This window comes from Python bivittatus, unplaced genomic scaffold (genome assembly GCF_059951505.1).
Source record: "Python bivittatus isolate LINGU-HERP-01145 unplaced genomic scaffold, Pbiv_v1 ctg000200_np1212, whole genome shotgun sequence".
In the NCBI taxonomy this organism is placed as follows: domain Eukaryota; kingdom Metazoa; phylum Chordata; class Lepidosauria; order Squamata; family Pythonidae; genus Python; species Python bivittatus.
Window position 1 is genome coordinate 13,915,918 of NW_028277040.1, and position 18,538 is coordinate 13,934,455.

Consider the following 18,538-nt stretch of genomic DNA (forward strand, 5'->3'; position numbering starts at 1 on the left):
TCTACAATAAAGTTACTGGGTCTGCCTGGGAATGTGGAGCAGAGAGAAAGAGAAAGAGAAGAGAGATTTAGCCATTCTTGGTATGAAGCTCTGATAGCCTGAACAGGAGGAGTGATAGCTGAAGCAAGAGAAGGAAGAGGAGGGACTTCTCAGCTCAATGGAACTGAAAAACAGCAAAAGCAGATGGTTCTTCTGCCGGGAAGGCCCTGCTCACCCTCTTGAGGAGCAATGGGAATACAGCTTCCTTAAGATGAATGATTAAGGAAAGGGCATCAAGGGAAGAGAAGAAAGGCTCTATGAGCCACTTCTGCCATGCGTCTGGTTCAAAGCCCATTATTTCCCTGGAGAAATGAATCCTTACAGGCAACTCTGTTTTCCAAGATTTAAGGAGGATATATTTTGCTAGGGAAAAAAGGACTAATTCAGATCCCTCCCCTTTCCTTTTTCTCAATTCATTCTCAGTCCAATCCAAATGTAAGCTATTTGTTTGTTCATTTGGCAAAGTCACCTTTCAGTTATATTCAAAGCCTGGTCCCTGCATCCACACATTTTGCTAGGTAACATTATGTAAGAGGCTTATCATTACCTTCTTCCAAAATATATTTGTGACGCTCCGTTAGTAGTACAATTCCCAGATAATCCCCACCCCAGTACTCCTCAAGACTAAATCTGCTTAGTTTTGATGATCAAGCAGGGTGGCCTAGATGTTGCCACTTCTGAGGCTTATTTATTGGACTAACTATGCACAATTGTGCACCCTCTTACTCACTCCTTGCTGTTGCTATTTAGAGAGTAAAATCTTTATTGGAGTTGTCTGGTTTAAAAAGTTACTCTGTAGTAAGAATAGGGAACATGCAGCCCCAAGGCCATTTTTTGCCCATGATTGTTAAACCCTGCCAACAGACTTTCCAGTCATTTTTCTGGGGAAACATACATGAAAACTGCAGTGTAAATCCTAAAACAGAAGTGTGGTCAAAGAAAAAGAAAAAACTCTCGGCCCCACCCAAGTGATGTTCACTTCTTCATCAACTGCAAATTGTTTGACATGGCTTCTATGTGGTGGATACTTTTCCTCAGGATCCATAATAATTCCAACCCCTCCAAGAAACATGATTTTATCCATGACAGAGGTGGCCCACCTATTTAATGACCCTTGGCTCTTTCTGAATGTAAACCAAGGCCTGCTGTACAATGGGCCATGCATTGTTGCAGAAGTAAATTCTAATTTTTCTCAATGAGCAAATTATATTAAAGATAATTTATGAAACCTCCAGAAGAGTAATATAACACAGAAAGGACACCACAGAGTTTTATTACAATATTTTATTATGTGTCTCTGTAAAGAAAAGACCAACAACCATATAAAAGCTTACAAAGATGGTTAACCTCCAACACTATACATGTGTGAATGTGACAAGAGAAGCTCATGATTCTGCATCTTTATTGACTTGTACAGAGTGAAGGAAGAAAAGTCCCTCAGAAATGGCCTACCAACCATATGACTTCCAACTAGAGACATTTATGACTGTTGTCAAGTTTTGCTGTTTCAAGGCAAGTCAATAAAACCTGGCTTGCAGATTTAGAAGGGAAAACGTACACAGCTAGCACCATCATATTCATCTTTTTACACTTCCCTAATTTTAGTGGTCTTGGCCAGCAATGACAGGAAAGTATTGGAGCACCCTTAAAAAATGCAATGCAGTCCAGAAATGAAATAACACAAGTCTGTTGGTATTAGGGCATCCTTTTCTTCTGATGGACTACACTCTGTCCAGCTCAATTTGGCACAGGAACAAACAAACAAACCAAAATGACCAGATGTATTCCTTGCTTCCAACATATTTTTCTTTCGGCTTTCTTGATGGGAATCATCAAACTCATCCCAGTTTCTGTCCATGCTGAGGTAGTTGAAACAGGGAATTCTCTCTAGCTTTATGAACTGCATCTTATAATGGAGGGTAAACTTGGATGCTGGAATCCGTCAGTGCTTGATTGGCTGGGCAAGCATTCAACTAAAATTACAGTTTTGAGTGTTGAAGTTGCAATGTAGCACCATGAGAGTATTGTTGAACATGGGATTTTGGTGAAAGAAAAAAGAGCAAAAGGCATTTTTGTTGTATTCTGTGTGAGAGCAAAATAAGAAAATGGTAACCCTTTATGTGAATTTATCTTGTTCCCCCCCCCCTTTCCAGAATTTTTGCAAATAAATAACTGGGATACAGTTGATTTGACTCTAATAGTTGCCAAGGTTAAAACAAGAGCAAAGATGGAGTGTGAGTTTGCTTGCTGGGGTTCAGAATGAGCATTATTCTTGATTTATAAGAAGCAAACTGGGCCAACGTCCACACCAAATTCTTGATTGGGAGCGCCAATGTCGAAAGGTGCAATATCTATCACCGGCAACCTCATGGTCTTGCGTGTTCTGTATTCAAAGAGTGTTTTACCCCATTCGCCAGTATGTTTCTGTGAAATGTAAGAAACCAACAACTATGTTAAAAATATACTCAGGCAGAGCAATCATACTTGCTATTGTGTGCACCCTGATTTCAGAACTTCTACTAACAAAGTGGAAATGAGGAAAGAATAACGTTTATATCTTATTTCCTCATCCCACATGATAGGTTTATAAATGGAACACTTTGAAGGATTTCCTTCTATTGATGGGGATAGAGAAGAGTAAATAACTGTCAGCTCTTGGGAAGGCATTTAGCAGATGCTATATTAAAATATTACTTTGCTGTTCCAATTCTGACACTTTAAATTTGCCTTCTCTAAAGACCATAAGGAATTACACGAAGATACTTTTACACTTCTTACAGATTAGATCCAGAGGAAATTAAGCTCTGTTGATTTTAATGTGATCTAAATGAGTCATGTAAACTTATTGTTCCCATTGATTTCAGTGGGACTCAAATACAAACTTAATCTGTAGCAATAATATGTTTCTGCCCAATCTTGCATCCTCTTGAGATATGTGGCAGAGTGGGGGACTTCTTCAGGAACTTGGTGGACTGAAGATGGCTCTGCAAAAGCGGAATTGATGATTGTGGCTAAGAACAAGGAGCTGATGAGTAGTTCAGCTCCTTTGATCCTCTCTGGAGAAAAAGAGATTGCATTCCATATGGTTGCCCCTCACCAGGAGACTGCAAGGCAGCAGTCTCCAGAGGGTGGGAGAACTAGGAGATGAAGGAATTTACCAATCTTGCTCCAGCTGCAGTTGGAGCCTTCAAAGTACACATTTCCTTTGCTAACCACTTTAGGAAATTGCCTATTAACTGCTTTAAAGAAGTTAGACACCTTCAAAATGACAAGGCTGGAAACACCAGATGAGTGCTTTCAATCCTTAATATAAGAAAATGAAACTGTATCTTTATAAGCTTTAAGAATTTAAAATAAACAGGAAAAAGCAAGACAAGGTTTTGGCTACAGAAAGTTTTAAACAGATTGAGGGCTCAGAAAAAAATGGAATATTTGATTTTGAATATTAATACTTTGAAATTAATTTTAAAGAATAAATTCATTTTCATGGATTTTTCAATATTGGAGACGTAAAAAGATAAGCAACTTATAATGGCATTCAGAGATATTTTTGAGGAATTACACCAGGACTTTGAATCAACAATGTCAGCTATGTTGTGCGTTCTTATGAACAGTTTGTTCCTAGAAGAAGCTGTTACAGAAAAAGATTTGCAACAAACCATATCTGATTTAAATGTGGAGAACAACAAAACAAGAATTTCTTTATATATATATATATAAAAATAAAAAGATGGTTTTAAAAATAAAATCTTTAAAAAAATTTCTTAAAAAATTGTTTAAAAATTTAAGAAAAAAATAAAAATGCTAATCCCAGAGAACAGTTGGAATAATTCCTTCTTGCTGAACTCACAAACGAGGCGTTTTGAAGAAACTTGAGACAAGGGTCAATAATCATTTGAATGGATTAAGGAACAAAATTGTTTTACACAAAAGGAAGCAACATAAATTTGGCTTATTTGATCAGGGTTAAAATGGGACATGTTATTTTGGGTGGTTCTTTCTGGACTTGTTGACAACTGGACTAGAAAAATGTTGTGCTTACACTTAAGAGTTGAGATATGGAATGGTGAGTTTTATATTTGGTAACTAATGCTATTGTTTTAGGGCTCTGTTTGGACTTTTGTTGACACCTGGATTGGAAAAGATATTGCTTACTGGATTTGCCTGTAGTTAAGAACTAGGTTATGGGATGAAGAGTTTTATATCTCTTAATTAAGAGGAGGTGAAGAGAAAGTGAAATTGTTTATACTTGTTGTGATGAGGGTGGGAAGTCACTTTCTTATTTTTTCCCCCTCTTTCTATTTCTTTTTCTTTCTTTTTTTCTTTCTTACACCTTTTACTCTCTCTATTTTTCTTTTTTCTTTTAGCTTGTATTATCTTTTATTATTGTAGTTAAAACTTTTAATAAAAGATTATATTAAAAAAGAGGAATGTGGCAGAGTGGAAAGCTCACAAACAGTACATAAATATAATTTTGGGCATTCAAATCAATAGAACTGCAATGGAGATTAATATGAAGATAAGGCCATTTGAAAACACTATTTTTTAAATTGTTTTTTATGTTAAGTATTAATATTTGACTTTCTCTAAGGACCAAATGTACTGAATCTCTCTCTCTCTTTCAAAAAACAGACAAACAAAAACCTTTCAATGGTGGCATTTTGTTTACTTACAGTACAGCCATCTTCCAGAACAGTGTATGTGAATTTGTTGTTTCCTTCTGCCTTGATTTCACCCTCAGTAGAACTCATGAACTTGAGTGATTTCTTCACATTCCCAGTAGCCTCATCCATATAAGCAATGCTGTTTTTGCAGTGATAGGTGATGTTCTGAGAGGCTCGGCTAGAGAGGATTCTGAGGAACGCCAGCTGAACATCTGTAACTTCTTCAGGAAGATCTGGATCTCCATAGCTGAACTGTGGTGAAAACACAAAAGGGTTGGTGGCTGTTCGACGCAGGTCTGTTCATTCAGCTCTGCTTCTTGCTCAGAGCTTAAGGAGAAGTATAAACACTTTGATCAAGGCTGCACATTCAAATAATGTAGTGTTTACCTGGAAGCCTCCGTTCATAGACTCTCCAAACCAAACATACTTCTGTTCAGGACCTGAGCTAGTCCACCAATTCTTCTTTGGAACACTTGTGGGATTGGCACTAAGGCACGTTTCCCCAGTTTCCATCTTGCAGAATACTTTGATCGCATCCAGTTTGCAGCCTTGGTTAGGATCAATCCAATACTCTCCTACAAAGAGCGATAGAGCAAAACAAAGAAACAAACAAAAACTATTATTTAGCTCAGTTTGGTGGGGATAGGATGCCAAGCATACTTATTCCCAGAATGGTTGGCATTCTGGGAATAAGGCAAACCTCTCTAATAATGTATACTGTACTCTGCTTACTTATTATTTTAAAACCCTCTGTATGAACATGTTTCTTTAGCATTTTAAAGTACAAATCAAGTAAACAGTAACTCCCAAAGGCATTTTCTTTCCTTTCCTTTTACATTTTCAGGAATATTCAACATTTTCTGTCTCTAGGTGTAAGAATTTTACCACATTCTTGTGAATGGTTAAATAAGTAACACGTGATTTTATATAGCAAATCATATATTGTATAGCAAATCATATATTGTATTACTAGAAAAAGGAGCCTATCCCTTGAGGATCCCATATTGTTCTCTAACGTAGATAAGAAAGGAATGGAACATACCACTTGCAAGTTCAGGATGGCAGAACTTCAGATCTCTGCAGTTACGGGCAGGATTCTTCCGTGAACCATCGGGGCTAATGATGTTTTCGATCTGGCTATTAACTGATTTCAATGAAGCTAAAACTTCACCCATGTCAATTCTGTCCTCAGATGGCTGATCTCTGTAATAGTTGGGTCCTTTTTCAACAGTTCCGTAGGGACCAGTGCCATCACCACCACCACCGCAACATGGACCAGGTGCTCCAGGTTGACCAGGAGGCCCAGGAGGACCACTATGACCAGGTGCACCCTTTCAAATAAAACAGGTAAAATTGTCCCATCAAATTTCCATTCATGGAAATGCATTAAGGAAAATGATATTCAAATGTTACTCATACTTTTTTTTTTTCCTGCAAAACCCAATATATACTAGACTCACACTGACTGGGGGTTACTGGGTTTTTTTCCCCCTCATATTCATTGTCAGCTGATATGTATGTATTAATCAGAGCTTCAGATTGTTCCTTCTTTTAGTAAGGATGTATACTGTATATACAGGTATGTAACTTGTTCAGTGTTGTCCAGTGGAAACGAGTGGCATTTAGGATAACAATAGCCATTCTATTCCCAAGCAAGGTGAGTCAATCAACAACACATTGCTACTCAAACTGGAGGACAAAGTGAACTATGAGTCTGAATCAAGTACAATGGAGCCTAATGGAGAGAGATGTCTTCCCTTAAGTCCTAATTGGACCTATGTGCACCTGTGGCCATTGGAATTTACTCAAGGAAGGGAAATGTCTGGGTGTTCTAATGCTTATTTGTTGGTACCTTGGGTTTGCCTGCATTTTACAATAATTAGGACAAAATTTTTGTTGGCAAAACTTGGCATTTTTCAGTATATAGGCAGGTTATAAGCGTGCATGTCATATATGCCAGATGGACTGTGGCAATTGTCGCTGTTTGCTTTTACTGGAGCACTGTTATGCAGAGCCTTTGAAGCATAGTCTTGATCTTCTGGGGAGGGGGCAGCATTTGACTAATTGGATCCTCCTGTCCTGTGTTGAGCTTCTTGATGTTCCTGCTGTGTCAATGTATGGACATGCTCACTCTTGAAATCCAAGAGTGAAAACTTCAGCGTGGAATCTTTGTTTATCTTACCGCTGCTCCACTTTCACCTCTGTTCCCACGAGGACCTGGAGGGCCAATGGGGCCTGGGTAACCAGCTCTACCATCTTTCCCAGGTGAGCCACTTGGTCCAGGAGGCCCCTAAACCATAACAGAAATCAGATATCTGTGTCAACATGCATTGTAAAGCATTACTCTGAAATGGCATAATTTCTCTTTAAATATCTAGACATAATTTGAGCATGCATTAAGATGATATGGAGGAGACTTACTCTAGCACCGGCAGGTCCTGGGTTTCCACTTGGACCTGAGGGACCCAGGGGACCCTATTAAGGTAAGAATGAAATAGAGATTGTTGTATTCATTATAAAGTTTGATAATCACCATTAATCTAGACTGCGTGTTTTAAAAAGAGAATGTAAATGGATCCTTCAGCTGAAAAGAAAAGAAAAAAGTATATGATCTAGGACAAACAATAGGATAAGCTTCATAGAAACATTACTGCTGGACACAAATTCTGGACTGGAAACTTAGCTAAGAAACCAGGCTATAAGTCAGAACATCCCCATTACAAATTTTGCCCTTGTCATAAACTCAAATTAATTTAGGGAAACCATTACAGTATTTTTCAGTTCCCTTATTTACCATATAGGATGTAATATTAATAGAAAGCGGTAACTGAAGGATGATGTCAGTTAAAAGTGCATAGGAAGCACTTTTAATAAATATAAGTAGCTGTATTTATATTAAATGCTATTATTATCAACAACAACAGTCAGCAACCTCTTATGTTTTCTATAGTACAAGTTAGTGGGTGTTATGACAGCTCATTTAAAAATCTTTCCAATATTCTGACTGAACAAATATTAAAGTGGTTGAACTGAACCCCAAAACTATTTCTTAAGTCACTGAGCATTTGTGGGTCCGAAAACTGCACTTGCAGTATTTTTTTTTCTTTTACATATGACTTCCAAGGATTTAAGGATAATCATAAAAAGCTTTCATCTTTACACTTACAGAAGAGAAACAAGGATCTCCTGAACATGGTTCATAAGGGTTAAACTGATAATCTCTTCTGCAATAGTAGCACTAGATGCAGTCTTTCTGCAACTGTGAGGAACTCCACCATGCCTGGCTTTCTCTAGCTCCAGGTTCTGAGGGAAAATTGGGCAAACTGGATCCCTACCAGAATAGGTCCACCCCCTTCTTGTTTCTATCTCCACTACCTAATTGCTTGCCTTCCTTAGGCCCCCATTTGCTTGGAAGGAAAATTCCAGGAGAATGAAGGAAACTGTTTCCTTCACTGCTGCCTCTCCAGCCTTGGCTGGAAAAGGCGGGAGAGCAAGCGGTGTTGGCAAGAAGGAGGACGAATTGTGCTGGAAGGATCTCCACTTTGGGAGTGACTTGCATGGGCATGCTCTTCTGTAGGTATCCATTGATGCCTACTCCTAAAACTCAAAACATTATGTTTTAAGATGAAAATTGGCAATGGGGAAAGAGATGTGGCCATTTTAAAATGCAAGTGTGCTTCCTTTCCTATATTCGCGGCGAGGCTCCATTTTATGATGGCTTCTTATAGTCCCATCTTTTTTCTCTCTTTCTTAGGGAAGTCAACAAAAGCTGCCAACTTACCACTGGACCAGGGGCTCCTGGGCTACCAGGAAATCCTCGGTGGCCTTTGAGTCCATTGTTACCTCGTTCACCAGCTTCACCTTTATCACCACGTGGACCAGCAGGACCCTTTGAAAACACAGCGAGGATGAGTTTAAAAATGCATTTCAGATGAAAGAAAACTAGCTGAAGCATACAGTGAGATGATATGCTGAAGTGAAGACTTACAGGAGCACCACGAGCACCAGCTGGACCAGCAGGACCAGCAGGACCAGCAGATCCCTGTATGAAAACAAAAACAAATATATATTAGGATTGCAAAGAGATAGATACATTATGATGGAATAAGATGAATAACTGCCACTAGGCTCCCAATATACCACTGCATATAACATACAAATATTACCCTAGGAGTTAGACTTCCAAAAGAATTGATATCCTTCCATTTTTCACAAAAGCCTGCACTCAGAGCAGTTGGACCTTTCTGACTGGAAATTGTTTAAGAAGCTAATTTCCAGTTATGGGACTGAGGAAATCTTGCTCTGCAAACTTTAAGCAGGTGGTTCTCCAGTTATGCTGCCTTGAATCCTGACCAGCATGGCCAATGGGAAGGATGCTGGGAATTGCAGTTCAGCAACATTAGGAGGGTCACATGCTTCCCATCCCTGGACTAGAATGGAAAAGGATTTCAAGAGAATTGAAGTATCCCAAGTATCTAGCTTATTGAAAAACCATTGCAAATCCCTGATTGCAGGGATCAATCAGATCTCCCATCCCAGAGTCAAGTCCCCGATGTTTGCAGTTGTTGTGGAATCTACAGGATGCATATCACCTTCAACCAGGTTCTTTTAAAGAGAATTCCATCTCTAGAATATTAATGTTGAATTTCTTTTCATCCTTTGTAACATAAAAAAGTGCAGCATTGGTTGTAAATGAATAGTAAGTGGCTTATTCTTAACATTTTGCTAATATATTACTGCACAGGTAAGAAAGGTAGGGTTCAGCATAGTTTTCATCCTTACTGCATGTCCTCTTTCACCATTTTTTCCAGGTGCACCAACGTTACCAGGGGGGCCCATATGACCTGGAGATCCAGGTGCCCCAGGAGCACCATTTTCACCACGATCACCCTGAAAAGGAAATAAAGTGAAGCATTAATTTATAACATGACCCATTAAATAAACACACAGATAGACATAAAGACGTATAAGGATCCAGCAGAAGCAACCACAACTAGATGATGATATCACTGATTCTCACCTTTGGTCCTGGAGATCCATCACGACCTGGCAGACCATCTGATCCAGGATTACCCTTTCAAATGCAGAATAATAAGTATTTAAATTTCAGTTTGAAGGGGGGGGGGGAGAAGGAATAGGAGGAACTGAGGGGAAAAAAGCAAAACCTTTAAGAAGCTTTAACTCAGAAGTAGGATTTCTTCTCACAATATCACTCTCTTAAACACATCAGTGTTGTAAAGACCTTGGCAATTATGTGGCCTCTACATTTATAAGATGCTGGTTCACATACACACATTCTTCTACTTTAAAGCAGCATTAAGTTATGATTTGTACATATAAAAGGCCAGAACAATTTTTCAAGGGAATCATTTACACACAAGCAGCCTTAATAATGGACCATCCTGACCACTGCATACCCTCACCAGGAAAAGACCTTCCAGCTCTCTCAAACCTTCTGCACATTTCATCCCCAGATCATGTGGGATTCATATCTTATATACTATAATCAAGGATATGGAAATCAAGTGGTGTACGTCCCTTGTGTGAACTAGCCTTCACTTTCTCACTCCAGTAAGTTGATGAGTTTACGTGTCTGGACAGAATAACTGTATGAAGTCCATTTTTTTCATTTTGGAATTTACATAATTTAACTCTTCTATTTGCTTCAGGCATCTATCCCAGAAATACAAATAATTTGAAATATATGATTACATCTCTGCCTGATTCTCCAGGTGCTCCACTGATGCCAGGAGGACCCGCTGGCCCTGGAAGTCCTCGTTCCCCTGGACTACCATTAGTTCCTGGTTTGCCATCTTCACCCTACATTGGAATAAGAAACAAACTGATGATGTGCTGAAATGTTTAGATTTTGCAAAATTCATGCATAGCCTTTCCAAAACAACAGCTAGTATAAATAATAACCATAAATAATATGAGATGCCTATAGATATTCAGTGTTCAAATTGAATTTTTGTTCAATTGATCATGGAGAACTAAAAGTTTTTTTTTTCCCCCTTACAGGTTCAGATAGCTAGACCAAATGTAGCTCTCAAAATTCCATTAGATTCCCCCAAATTATTGAGACCTTTCTACTCAAAATGTCAGTTGACAATTTTAAGAAATGTTTAGGTCTTTACCTAAATATATATAATCATATGCATTGTTACTGCCTCTTTTTTTATAACCAGGGCACCATGTTATTGCATTTGCCCTGGTCTTGTGATAATGGGGGAAAAGGTATCATGAACTTAAGAGAAAAAACAACTGTGGCAGGTGGTGTAGCAAAAACCCAATTGCTAACATCAGTCAACCATGTCTGAAGTTACCAAAGGTTAATTAAACATGGAAGTTGCTGGGGACAGAGAGGGTTCTGTGGCGCTTTAACAAGTAGCGGAACATTAATTAATATTAAGTAACATGAATTTAGTATGAATTAATTAATGCACATTAATGTAGGAGATGGTACCATGGACCTATGGGAGAAAATTCTGGTTTAGGTTAGAAAGATGAAGGTCATTTTTTAAAAGCATTGTCAGGAGGCATTTTTTCCAAGGGAAACAGTGCTTTTTTCTCCTTTTTTCCCCCTGATATAATGATGGCAAAAAATTCAAAAATGCTGCGATGGTTAGCATCTCAGAAAAACAGTTAAAACAATATTCTATTTATTTTTATTGTACGCCTCCCAGAGTCACCTTTGGTCATATAAATTTGATTAATAAATAAATTAATTAATAAAAATAAATATTCCCCCCGATTCTCTCCCCCTCTCACATGTACAAACTAGTGCAAGCCCCAAACCCAAGTGTCTGCTTTGGCTCAATCCTTCTTCAGTGAAATCCTTGGGATGATGACTCACCTTGACACCAGACTGACCAGCGGGGCCTGCTGGTCCCCTCATTCCTGGCAATCCTACAATACCACGCTGCCCGGGTGGGCCCAAAATTCCTGCAGGACCTGGTGCCCCCTAGGGGAGATAAATCAAGACCATAACTAACAACAGAGTTAGTGGTATAAGCACAAGGGTATGCCTGAATTTAGCTGGAATTCTACACCTTATAAGATATATCGATACATAGATATCCATATACATATCTATAACTATTGTTGTTACTGTTTTTTTAATTCTTTTTTTATTATACTAAAAGACAAATCTAAAGAAGAAGAAGAAAAAAGAAAAAAGAAAGGAGAGAAAGAGAGAAAAAGAAAAAAGTGCAAGAAACAGAAAAGGATGGAAAAAGAAACAGAAATCAAGAAAAATATAAGTGACTTCCAATCTTCTTTTCAACAGATATTTGCAGTCTTATTTTCCCTCTTCCCTCTTAGATGTTATACAAACCCCTTCGACCCCTTATTTAATCCACATATTTTTCAATCGTTTTACCATGGTTATTATTGTTAATTGGATTTATATCTTGCCAACTCCATTTAGAGTTCCAAACAGTTCATTATATATATGAATAGCCTTGACAACCCTTATGATGCAGATTACATATGGTTGGGATTCTGACAATGCACTCAAGATAATTTGAGCATATAGGATTCCGTCCTTTCTTTTATGGGCTTATTTCAGGGAGCAGCATTCTTACGACTGGGATCCAAATAAAGTTAGGAATATTAGAGACAAATAAAGATAGATAGTCCTGTCATTGTAATAGACCTGTGAAGCAGCTCTGTGCAACATCAAGGCTTGGCTTCAGTCTGGACTGCTGCAGCAATCTAATTCAAGGTGAGCCTCCATCCAGAACATTAAGACACTTAGCAGCACTGACACGTGCCCACCTGATTCTGCTGGCCACTTCAACCTGGTGGAGCAGGGATATGTGCAGAAGTCCTCTTCAGCAATTGGACTGAAGTGGAAGGACTGCTTTCATCTGGCGCTTGAAAAGGGGAGTTTGATTTGGCATTTTACTTCCAAGGGATGTTTCAGTCAGAGGTTTGTGAAAATGAATAACCCCTTCAAAGTTCTACAGAACCGTGGAAAATATATCAAGTAAATGTGATATTTATAACAATTTCCTGTACATACGATGTAATGTTTGGGTGGGTTTTTAATTGCTGGAATTATTTATAATGGTTGATCATCATTGAGCACCTTTATCTAATGTAATATAGTTGAGTGTGATACTGTTCAGGATTTGCAGAGGTGAAGTATTTAAAAAGATACTGGTATCATTGCTGAATATTGATTCATTTTTTAAAATGTAACTTTCAAAAAATGTACTTACTGATTCTCCTCTTGGCCCTGATGAGCCTTTTTCTCCTGGTGGGCCTGGCTCACCTTTTGCACCTGGAGCACCTGGGGAACCAGCAGGGCCAGTAGAACCAGCTGGGCCAGGAGGTCCATCCTTGCCAGCTGGGCCAGCATGGCCAGGTTGTCCTGGCCCTCCCTAGAATTTCACATTTGAGAGAGAAGAATATAATACAGTTCCTGATTTAACACTACCAGATATCAGAACAATGGCGAATGTATGATATAGGTATAAAGAACAGCAACTAAACTTCTTAGGTACTTCCCATCCACTACCAATAAAACATGAATATATCCATGAGTATATGCTTTTAAAAGTAGCAAAGAAATTAAAGATTAACGGTCAAAAGAGATATCTGATAGACATAGGCCAAATGCTAAATTGATTTTCTTCCCCAGGTTGCATGCATGCTACACATTTTCTGAAAAGTCATCCTAAGCAAGGGAGGAATGTTGTAGTTGCATCCCTGATGGCTATTGTTGCCTGACCTGGGGCCAATAGTCCTCTATCCCAAGACCTTAGCTTGGGTAGGGTAGGAGTAGCCAGCTCTGCTGCTGCTGCCGCCACCACTAATTGAAAACACGGAAAGACCAGCTTCCTTGCTCAAAGGATAGTTCATGCCTGAATTGCATCTCCATGCAACCTTATGCAATTCCATGCCTGCATTGCAACTCCTCCATTGATCCTGGTCTCGGACTAGCTGAATCCTTCCAACTCCAAAGTGATTCTCTAAGCTTTCCATTTCTACAAACCATACTGAAGTCAAGACGGAGTATTCTAGTGAGGTTTCGTAGACTATGAATGTTTTAAGGATTGCTGGCTTTTTTAAAAAAGAAAAGAAGAAAAGATATATTCTGGGAAAGGGGTATTCCTTAGAAGATTTTAAGTTAGCAATCATGGACATGAAGTAGTCTGGGGTAAGTTAATTATTGTCTGCCAGAGATATGCTTAATAGGTGCTTCAGTTTATAAATGGAAGACCTGTGACTCAGGCATAGCATCTGTGACTGAAGGTGCAAATGGAATTGTTGTACAGATTGGTTTCTCTGCTTATTTCAGAGGAAGAGACAGCTGGGATACTGGAGCAGAGCAAAAGAATATGAAAGCAGAGCAGCTTTATACGAGTTAAAAGTGATGGCAATTCTTACATTGTTACCAGGAGGACCAGGTAAGCCTCGGCTCCCAGGAAAGCCAGCTGCACCCTGAAACAAATGAGTATAGTTAACATTAACAAGTCATCAACCACTGCTCAACAGAAAGTGGGAAAACTAAATTCAAGAAACTGGTATACCCTTGATCACCTACAGTAAATAGACCACGTTGAGTCAGTCTTGACTCTTGGCGATTGCCTGGACAAGTCAGTGCAGTTTTCTTGGCAAGATTTTGCCCCTGCCTGCTTCCTAGGGCTGAGAGAGAGGGACTGGCCCAAGGTTACCTAGTTGGCTTTGTGCCCAAGGTGGGACTAGAACTTATGGTGTCTAGCCTGGTGCCTTAACCAGTACACCAAACTGGCTCTCTAAGTAGACCACTTGCATTTGACAATCTGATTAAAAGGCAATTACATCTTTTGTATGGCAGCTTGGTCTAATGTGACTCTAAATAATGGACTTCAAGAAATGCTGGTGGGCTACAAGTAGCTCTCAGACTGCACTTTTTCTAGCCCTAGCCTAGAGTACCTCTGTCCATCACGTAAGTATTTGGGAAAAGACAAGAATGCATGGACGTGCACAAGGCTCAAATGTTAATACATTGCAATGGAAAGATGTGATTGTAGTAGATCAGATATAAGCCCATCAATCACTGCTGGATGTCTGAGAACCATTTTGGGAACCAAAATGTCAGGTGAACTGGAGCCTACCATATTAAAGGAACTTTCTTACTTTATTTAAGTTTCTTCTTAGAGGAATTAGTGTGTTGTTTTTAGATCATGGCATCATATAGAGGCCATAAGAGTTTGGATGCAGAAATCAGTCTAACTGTTTACTAACCACTGGACTAATTTAAAAGACAGTACTTACTGGAGGACCTGCACCACCACGTTCTCCTTTTGGTCCTTGTGGACCACCAGGACCCTGGATAAGATATGAGAATTAGCATCATAATACTAAAGAAAAGAATAGATCAGTCAACATATGAATTTCCATGGAATCAATATATCAGACAGTTTCTTTTACAAAAGGTACAGGAAAAATCAAGTACCAAAAACAGTAGGGAATATATAGATTACTACATACTTACTGGTGCACCAGGGCCTCCTGATGGACCTGCAGCTCCAGGGGGTCCAGTCTCACCTCGTTCACCAGGGAGGCCTTTCTCTCCTTTTCCACCAGGTTCTCCATTTTGTCCCTATATAAAGATAAGTTATCATAGATATTAAAGCTTAATCGTTAATGAGTTAAACCTTAATAGTCTCTCAAGGAAAAGGGTGGGAATTGTGTTTAGAGAAGTCTGGGATCCAAGCCATATCAAGTTCCAAGATGTTTTGCTGCTTAAGGAGAAGATGCTAAACAAGAGAGACCAGAGGGAACTAATTCTTATTCAAGAGTGAAAACTGAAGGCAGCTGGGGTAGTTGTGTACATCTGAAAGCAACAGGTTAGTGCAGAGAGCTTAGGCTAGGTAATCACCAGCAAACTTTCCCACCTCCAGCTTTCCCACCCGTAGCATCTGTTGCCTTAGGTAACCATTTTGTTCAGTTTCACTGTAAGGGAATCTCTCTAAGTTCAATGCTTAGTTTAAATTTCAGAGTCAATCAGATGTGGTTGTCACAGGTGCACTGTGTCAGTGCCCAGCCTGAATCTCTCATGAAGGGCTCATTTGATTTCACTTGAAGATTTTGCATTTTTGTGGGCCTGTTCCCCTCTCCTCAGTCCCTTTCCTCAAAGCATGGACCACTTTGTTGAAAGAAGTTGCAGAGAAACTCAGCACAAGTCAGAGAGGATTGCCTAAATAAAGAAATGATTGCATTATCATGACAGGAATTATTTCCACTTAGAGGTCACCATGGCTTTAGCACTGTGATATCGTTACATGGTAAACAGCATCATGCAGTTATTCTTGGAGAAGCTGAAGTAGGGCAAATCTTCCTGAAATACTAATAGATAAGCAGGCTTGGAACAAAAGATAACATCTTATCTGCCGCCTGATAGAGATAATCTTATTCCAGGCAATCATTTCCTCATATAAGGCATTCCACTTTGCTTTCTCCTGTTCTGATTTCCATTGCAACTTAACATGCTGAGTCTCATCTGGTTGATATTTGCTATGGGTTGCTCTGCTATTTATTTACTTTCCTTTCCTTCAACTCATCTCATTACTGTACAACAAATCTTCCCCAGCCTTTACTCTAAAATGTCTTCATACTTACAGGAGCTCCAGGGAAGCCAGCAGGACCAGCAGGCCCTTGTTCACCACGGTCACCCTGCAGATGACATAGGAGAAGCATAAATAAGCCTACATGGAAGTTGGATTCTAGCACTGCTAACACCATTCTTTGCCTCACTCAGCTATTTTCCTTTGCTTAGGATGACATGTATTTCTAACACACTTCTTTCTGTTCTTTCCACCAAAAGGGGGAAGGTTGTTCAAAGCTCTTTGCTGTTGTGTGAATTTTCCAGACAGAGCTGAAGATTCCCACACTGAATACAATGGCTTTGTGAAGGGTTGCTAATCCCCTCCAGACCGCTTCACAGAGCCGTCTCAACCAGGTGGTTGGAACCTCCATTCTGGTGCTGAGATGCAGCGCACCAGTGGGCCCTTCTAGCTTCAAGGGGGATCCTGTGAGCCTCTACTAATCCAATGAAAGCTGCATTGGAGTTTTCTAATTCTTGTGGTAGCAAAATTAGCAACTAAGAGCAGAAACTGGGTCAATATCTCTCTGTAGACAATCAGCCTTAGTATATATACCAGATGGTTGCTATCTATCCCTGGTCCTAATTCTCCTGCTGATGACCTCCTTTTCTACTTCCACTATTATTTTATTTATTTGTTTGTTTATTTACTCTTTTATGATTTTAGTGGAAAGAAGCCATAGATGTCCCCCTCCTCTGACAGTGCAACATCTCTTGAGGAGGTCAAATAATTTTAGGAGAGTAAGAGCTCGAAATTCTTGTTTTCTAATTAATATTAGTTACAAAGAACTTTCTTGCTCTTAATTGCTGATACTTTTTTTGAGATATGAATGGATATTCTTAATTGTAGACATTTACTGTAAATTATCTATAATTTAATATGAAATGGATTAATGTTTTAGATTGAAATATAATTTCTAGACCTGTTGAAAAGAAGAATATTCTAGCATATTACTTTTATGAAGATTTCCTTTATCAAAGTTCTGGACCATTAGCAAGTAATCTAACTTTCCAGAATACTGCAGGCCAGTTAAGATTAATAGATTCAATTTTTAAAAAAATATATATTTTGGAAATGTTTAGGAAAAGGGCAAAAAACCCTAAAAATTCAATTAAATTGTGTATATGAAAGAGTTTCTTACAGGACCACCGCGGGGACCTGTCGGGCCATGGGGTCCAGCAGGTCCAGGTTCTCCCTAGAAGAGAAAGAAAGAGAGAAAGAAAGAAAGAAAGCTTTTATTTCAGAATTTTTTTTCTTCAAAATGAATTTAATTAACATTAATGTATCAGTGAAATGTATACCTTATCACCAGGTTGGCCAGCTGGACCAGGAGGCCCAATGGATCCTACAGGCCCCTACAATGTTAAAAGTAAAAATCAGTTGGAAGCATGGACACACCAATCAGCAAATACTGAAATGCAGAAGTATTCTGAATAGTCTCCCTTGTATCGATAAATTTCTGCTTATTTTGCCTTTCTAATCCAATATGTCTCCTGTTATGCTGAATTTGTATAGGCAGAGAGGAAATTTGGAAGAATTTTAAAATGAGCTAGATAAATAGTCTGATAATGTTTAACAATATGTCATTTACTTGGAATTGGCAAATGGTCGACTTATTGTATCAGATTCTTTAACATATGTCAATCAATTTGTATTGCATAAATTCAGTGAAATGAGAAGTACAAAATCTGTTTTGGTTAACAAATATTTCTACATTTCTGTATGTTTCAGGGATTCTAATTATAGCTCTTTGAAAGATGAGGGAAAGTTACCCTTTTAAAGACCCTTAGAATTACTTGTATACGATTGATTGATTGATTGATTGATTGATTGATTATGTGCTGTCAGTTTGGTGCCAACTCTTAGCAACCACACAGACAGATTGTCTCCATGATGAACTGTCCCTAACCTGGTCCTTCAGGTCTTCCAATGGTACATCTATCACCACTGTAACTGAGTCCATCCACCTTCTCTATGCTTGTCTATAGGCTTATTCTACTTCTTTTCATTCTCTTAAGAGATTGTTCACTGTACTCTGTTCTCAGTTCTCATCAGGAAACTACTCTCAACCCAGTAACAGTCCTGGGGAATTCAGAAACCCATTCCCCTCTCCTAAGAATCATGGTAGATCTGAGGTCATGCTTCATATGGTACAGTGATCAAAAGCATGATGCAACTGGATTATATTTTATTTTATTCCTTTAGGAAAGAAGTAAGGAGGAGATGTGAACATTTGGG

The 18,538-nt window shown here is 38.9% G+C and overlaps 1 protein-coding gene across 1 annotated transcript in view; it reads right to left on the reverse strand.

Moving 5' to 3' along the window:
• Window positions 1-1,308: 1,308 nt before the first annotated feature.
• COL3A1 (collagen type III alpha 1 chain) overlaps window positions 1,309-18,538 on the reverse strand; it is a 69,545-nt gene continuing 52,315 nt past the window's right edge. The window contains exons 33-51 of the mRNA XM_007431151.3: window positions 17,602-17,655; window positions 17,442-17,495; window positions 16,317-16,370; window positions 15,190-15,297; window positions 14,970-15,023; window positions 14,100-14,153; window positions 12,929-13,090; window positions 11,560-11,667; window positions 10,416-10,523; window positions 9,724-9,777; window positions 9,486-9,593; window positions 8,692-8,745; window positions 8,485-8,592; window positions 7,125-7,178; window positions 6,886-6,993; window positions 5,746-6,034; window positions 5,091-5,278; window positions 4,713-4,955; window positions 1,309-2,463 (exon numbers count right to left, since the gene is read on the reverse strand). Of these exons, the coding sequence (XP_007431213.1) occupies window positions 2,317-2,463; window positions 4,713-4,955; window positions 5,091-5,278; window positions 5,746-6,034; window positions 6,886-6,993; window positions 7,125-7,178; window positions 8,485-8,592; window positions 8,692-8,745; window positions 9,486-9,593; window positions 9,724-9,777; window positions 10,416-10,523; window positions 11,560-11,667; window positions 12,929-13,090; window positions 14,100-14,153; window positions 14,970-15,023; window positions 15,190-15,297; window positions 16,317-16,370; window positions 17,442-17,495; window positions 17,602-17,655 (2,109 nt within the window). The 3' untranslated portion in view covers window positions 1,309-2,316. The remainder of the gene's footprint in view (window positions 2,464-4,712; window positions 4,956-5,090; window positions 5,279-5,745; window positions 6,035-6,885; window positions 6,994-7,124; window positions 7,179-8,484; window positions 8,593-8,691; window positions 8,746-9,485; window positions 9,594-9,723; window positions 9,778-10,415; window positions 10,524-11,559; window positions 11,668-12,928; window positions 13,091-14,099; window positions 14,154-14,969; window positions 15,024-15,189; window positions 15,298-16,316; window positions 16,371-17,441; window positions 17,496-17,601; window positions 17,656-18,538) is intronic.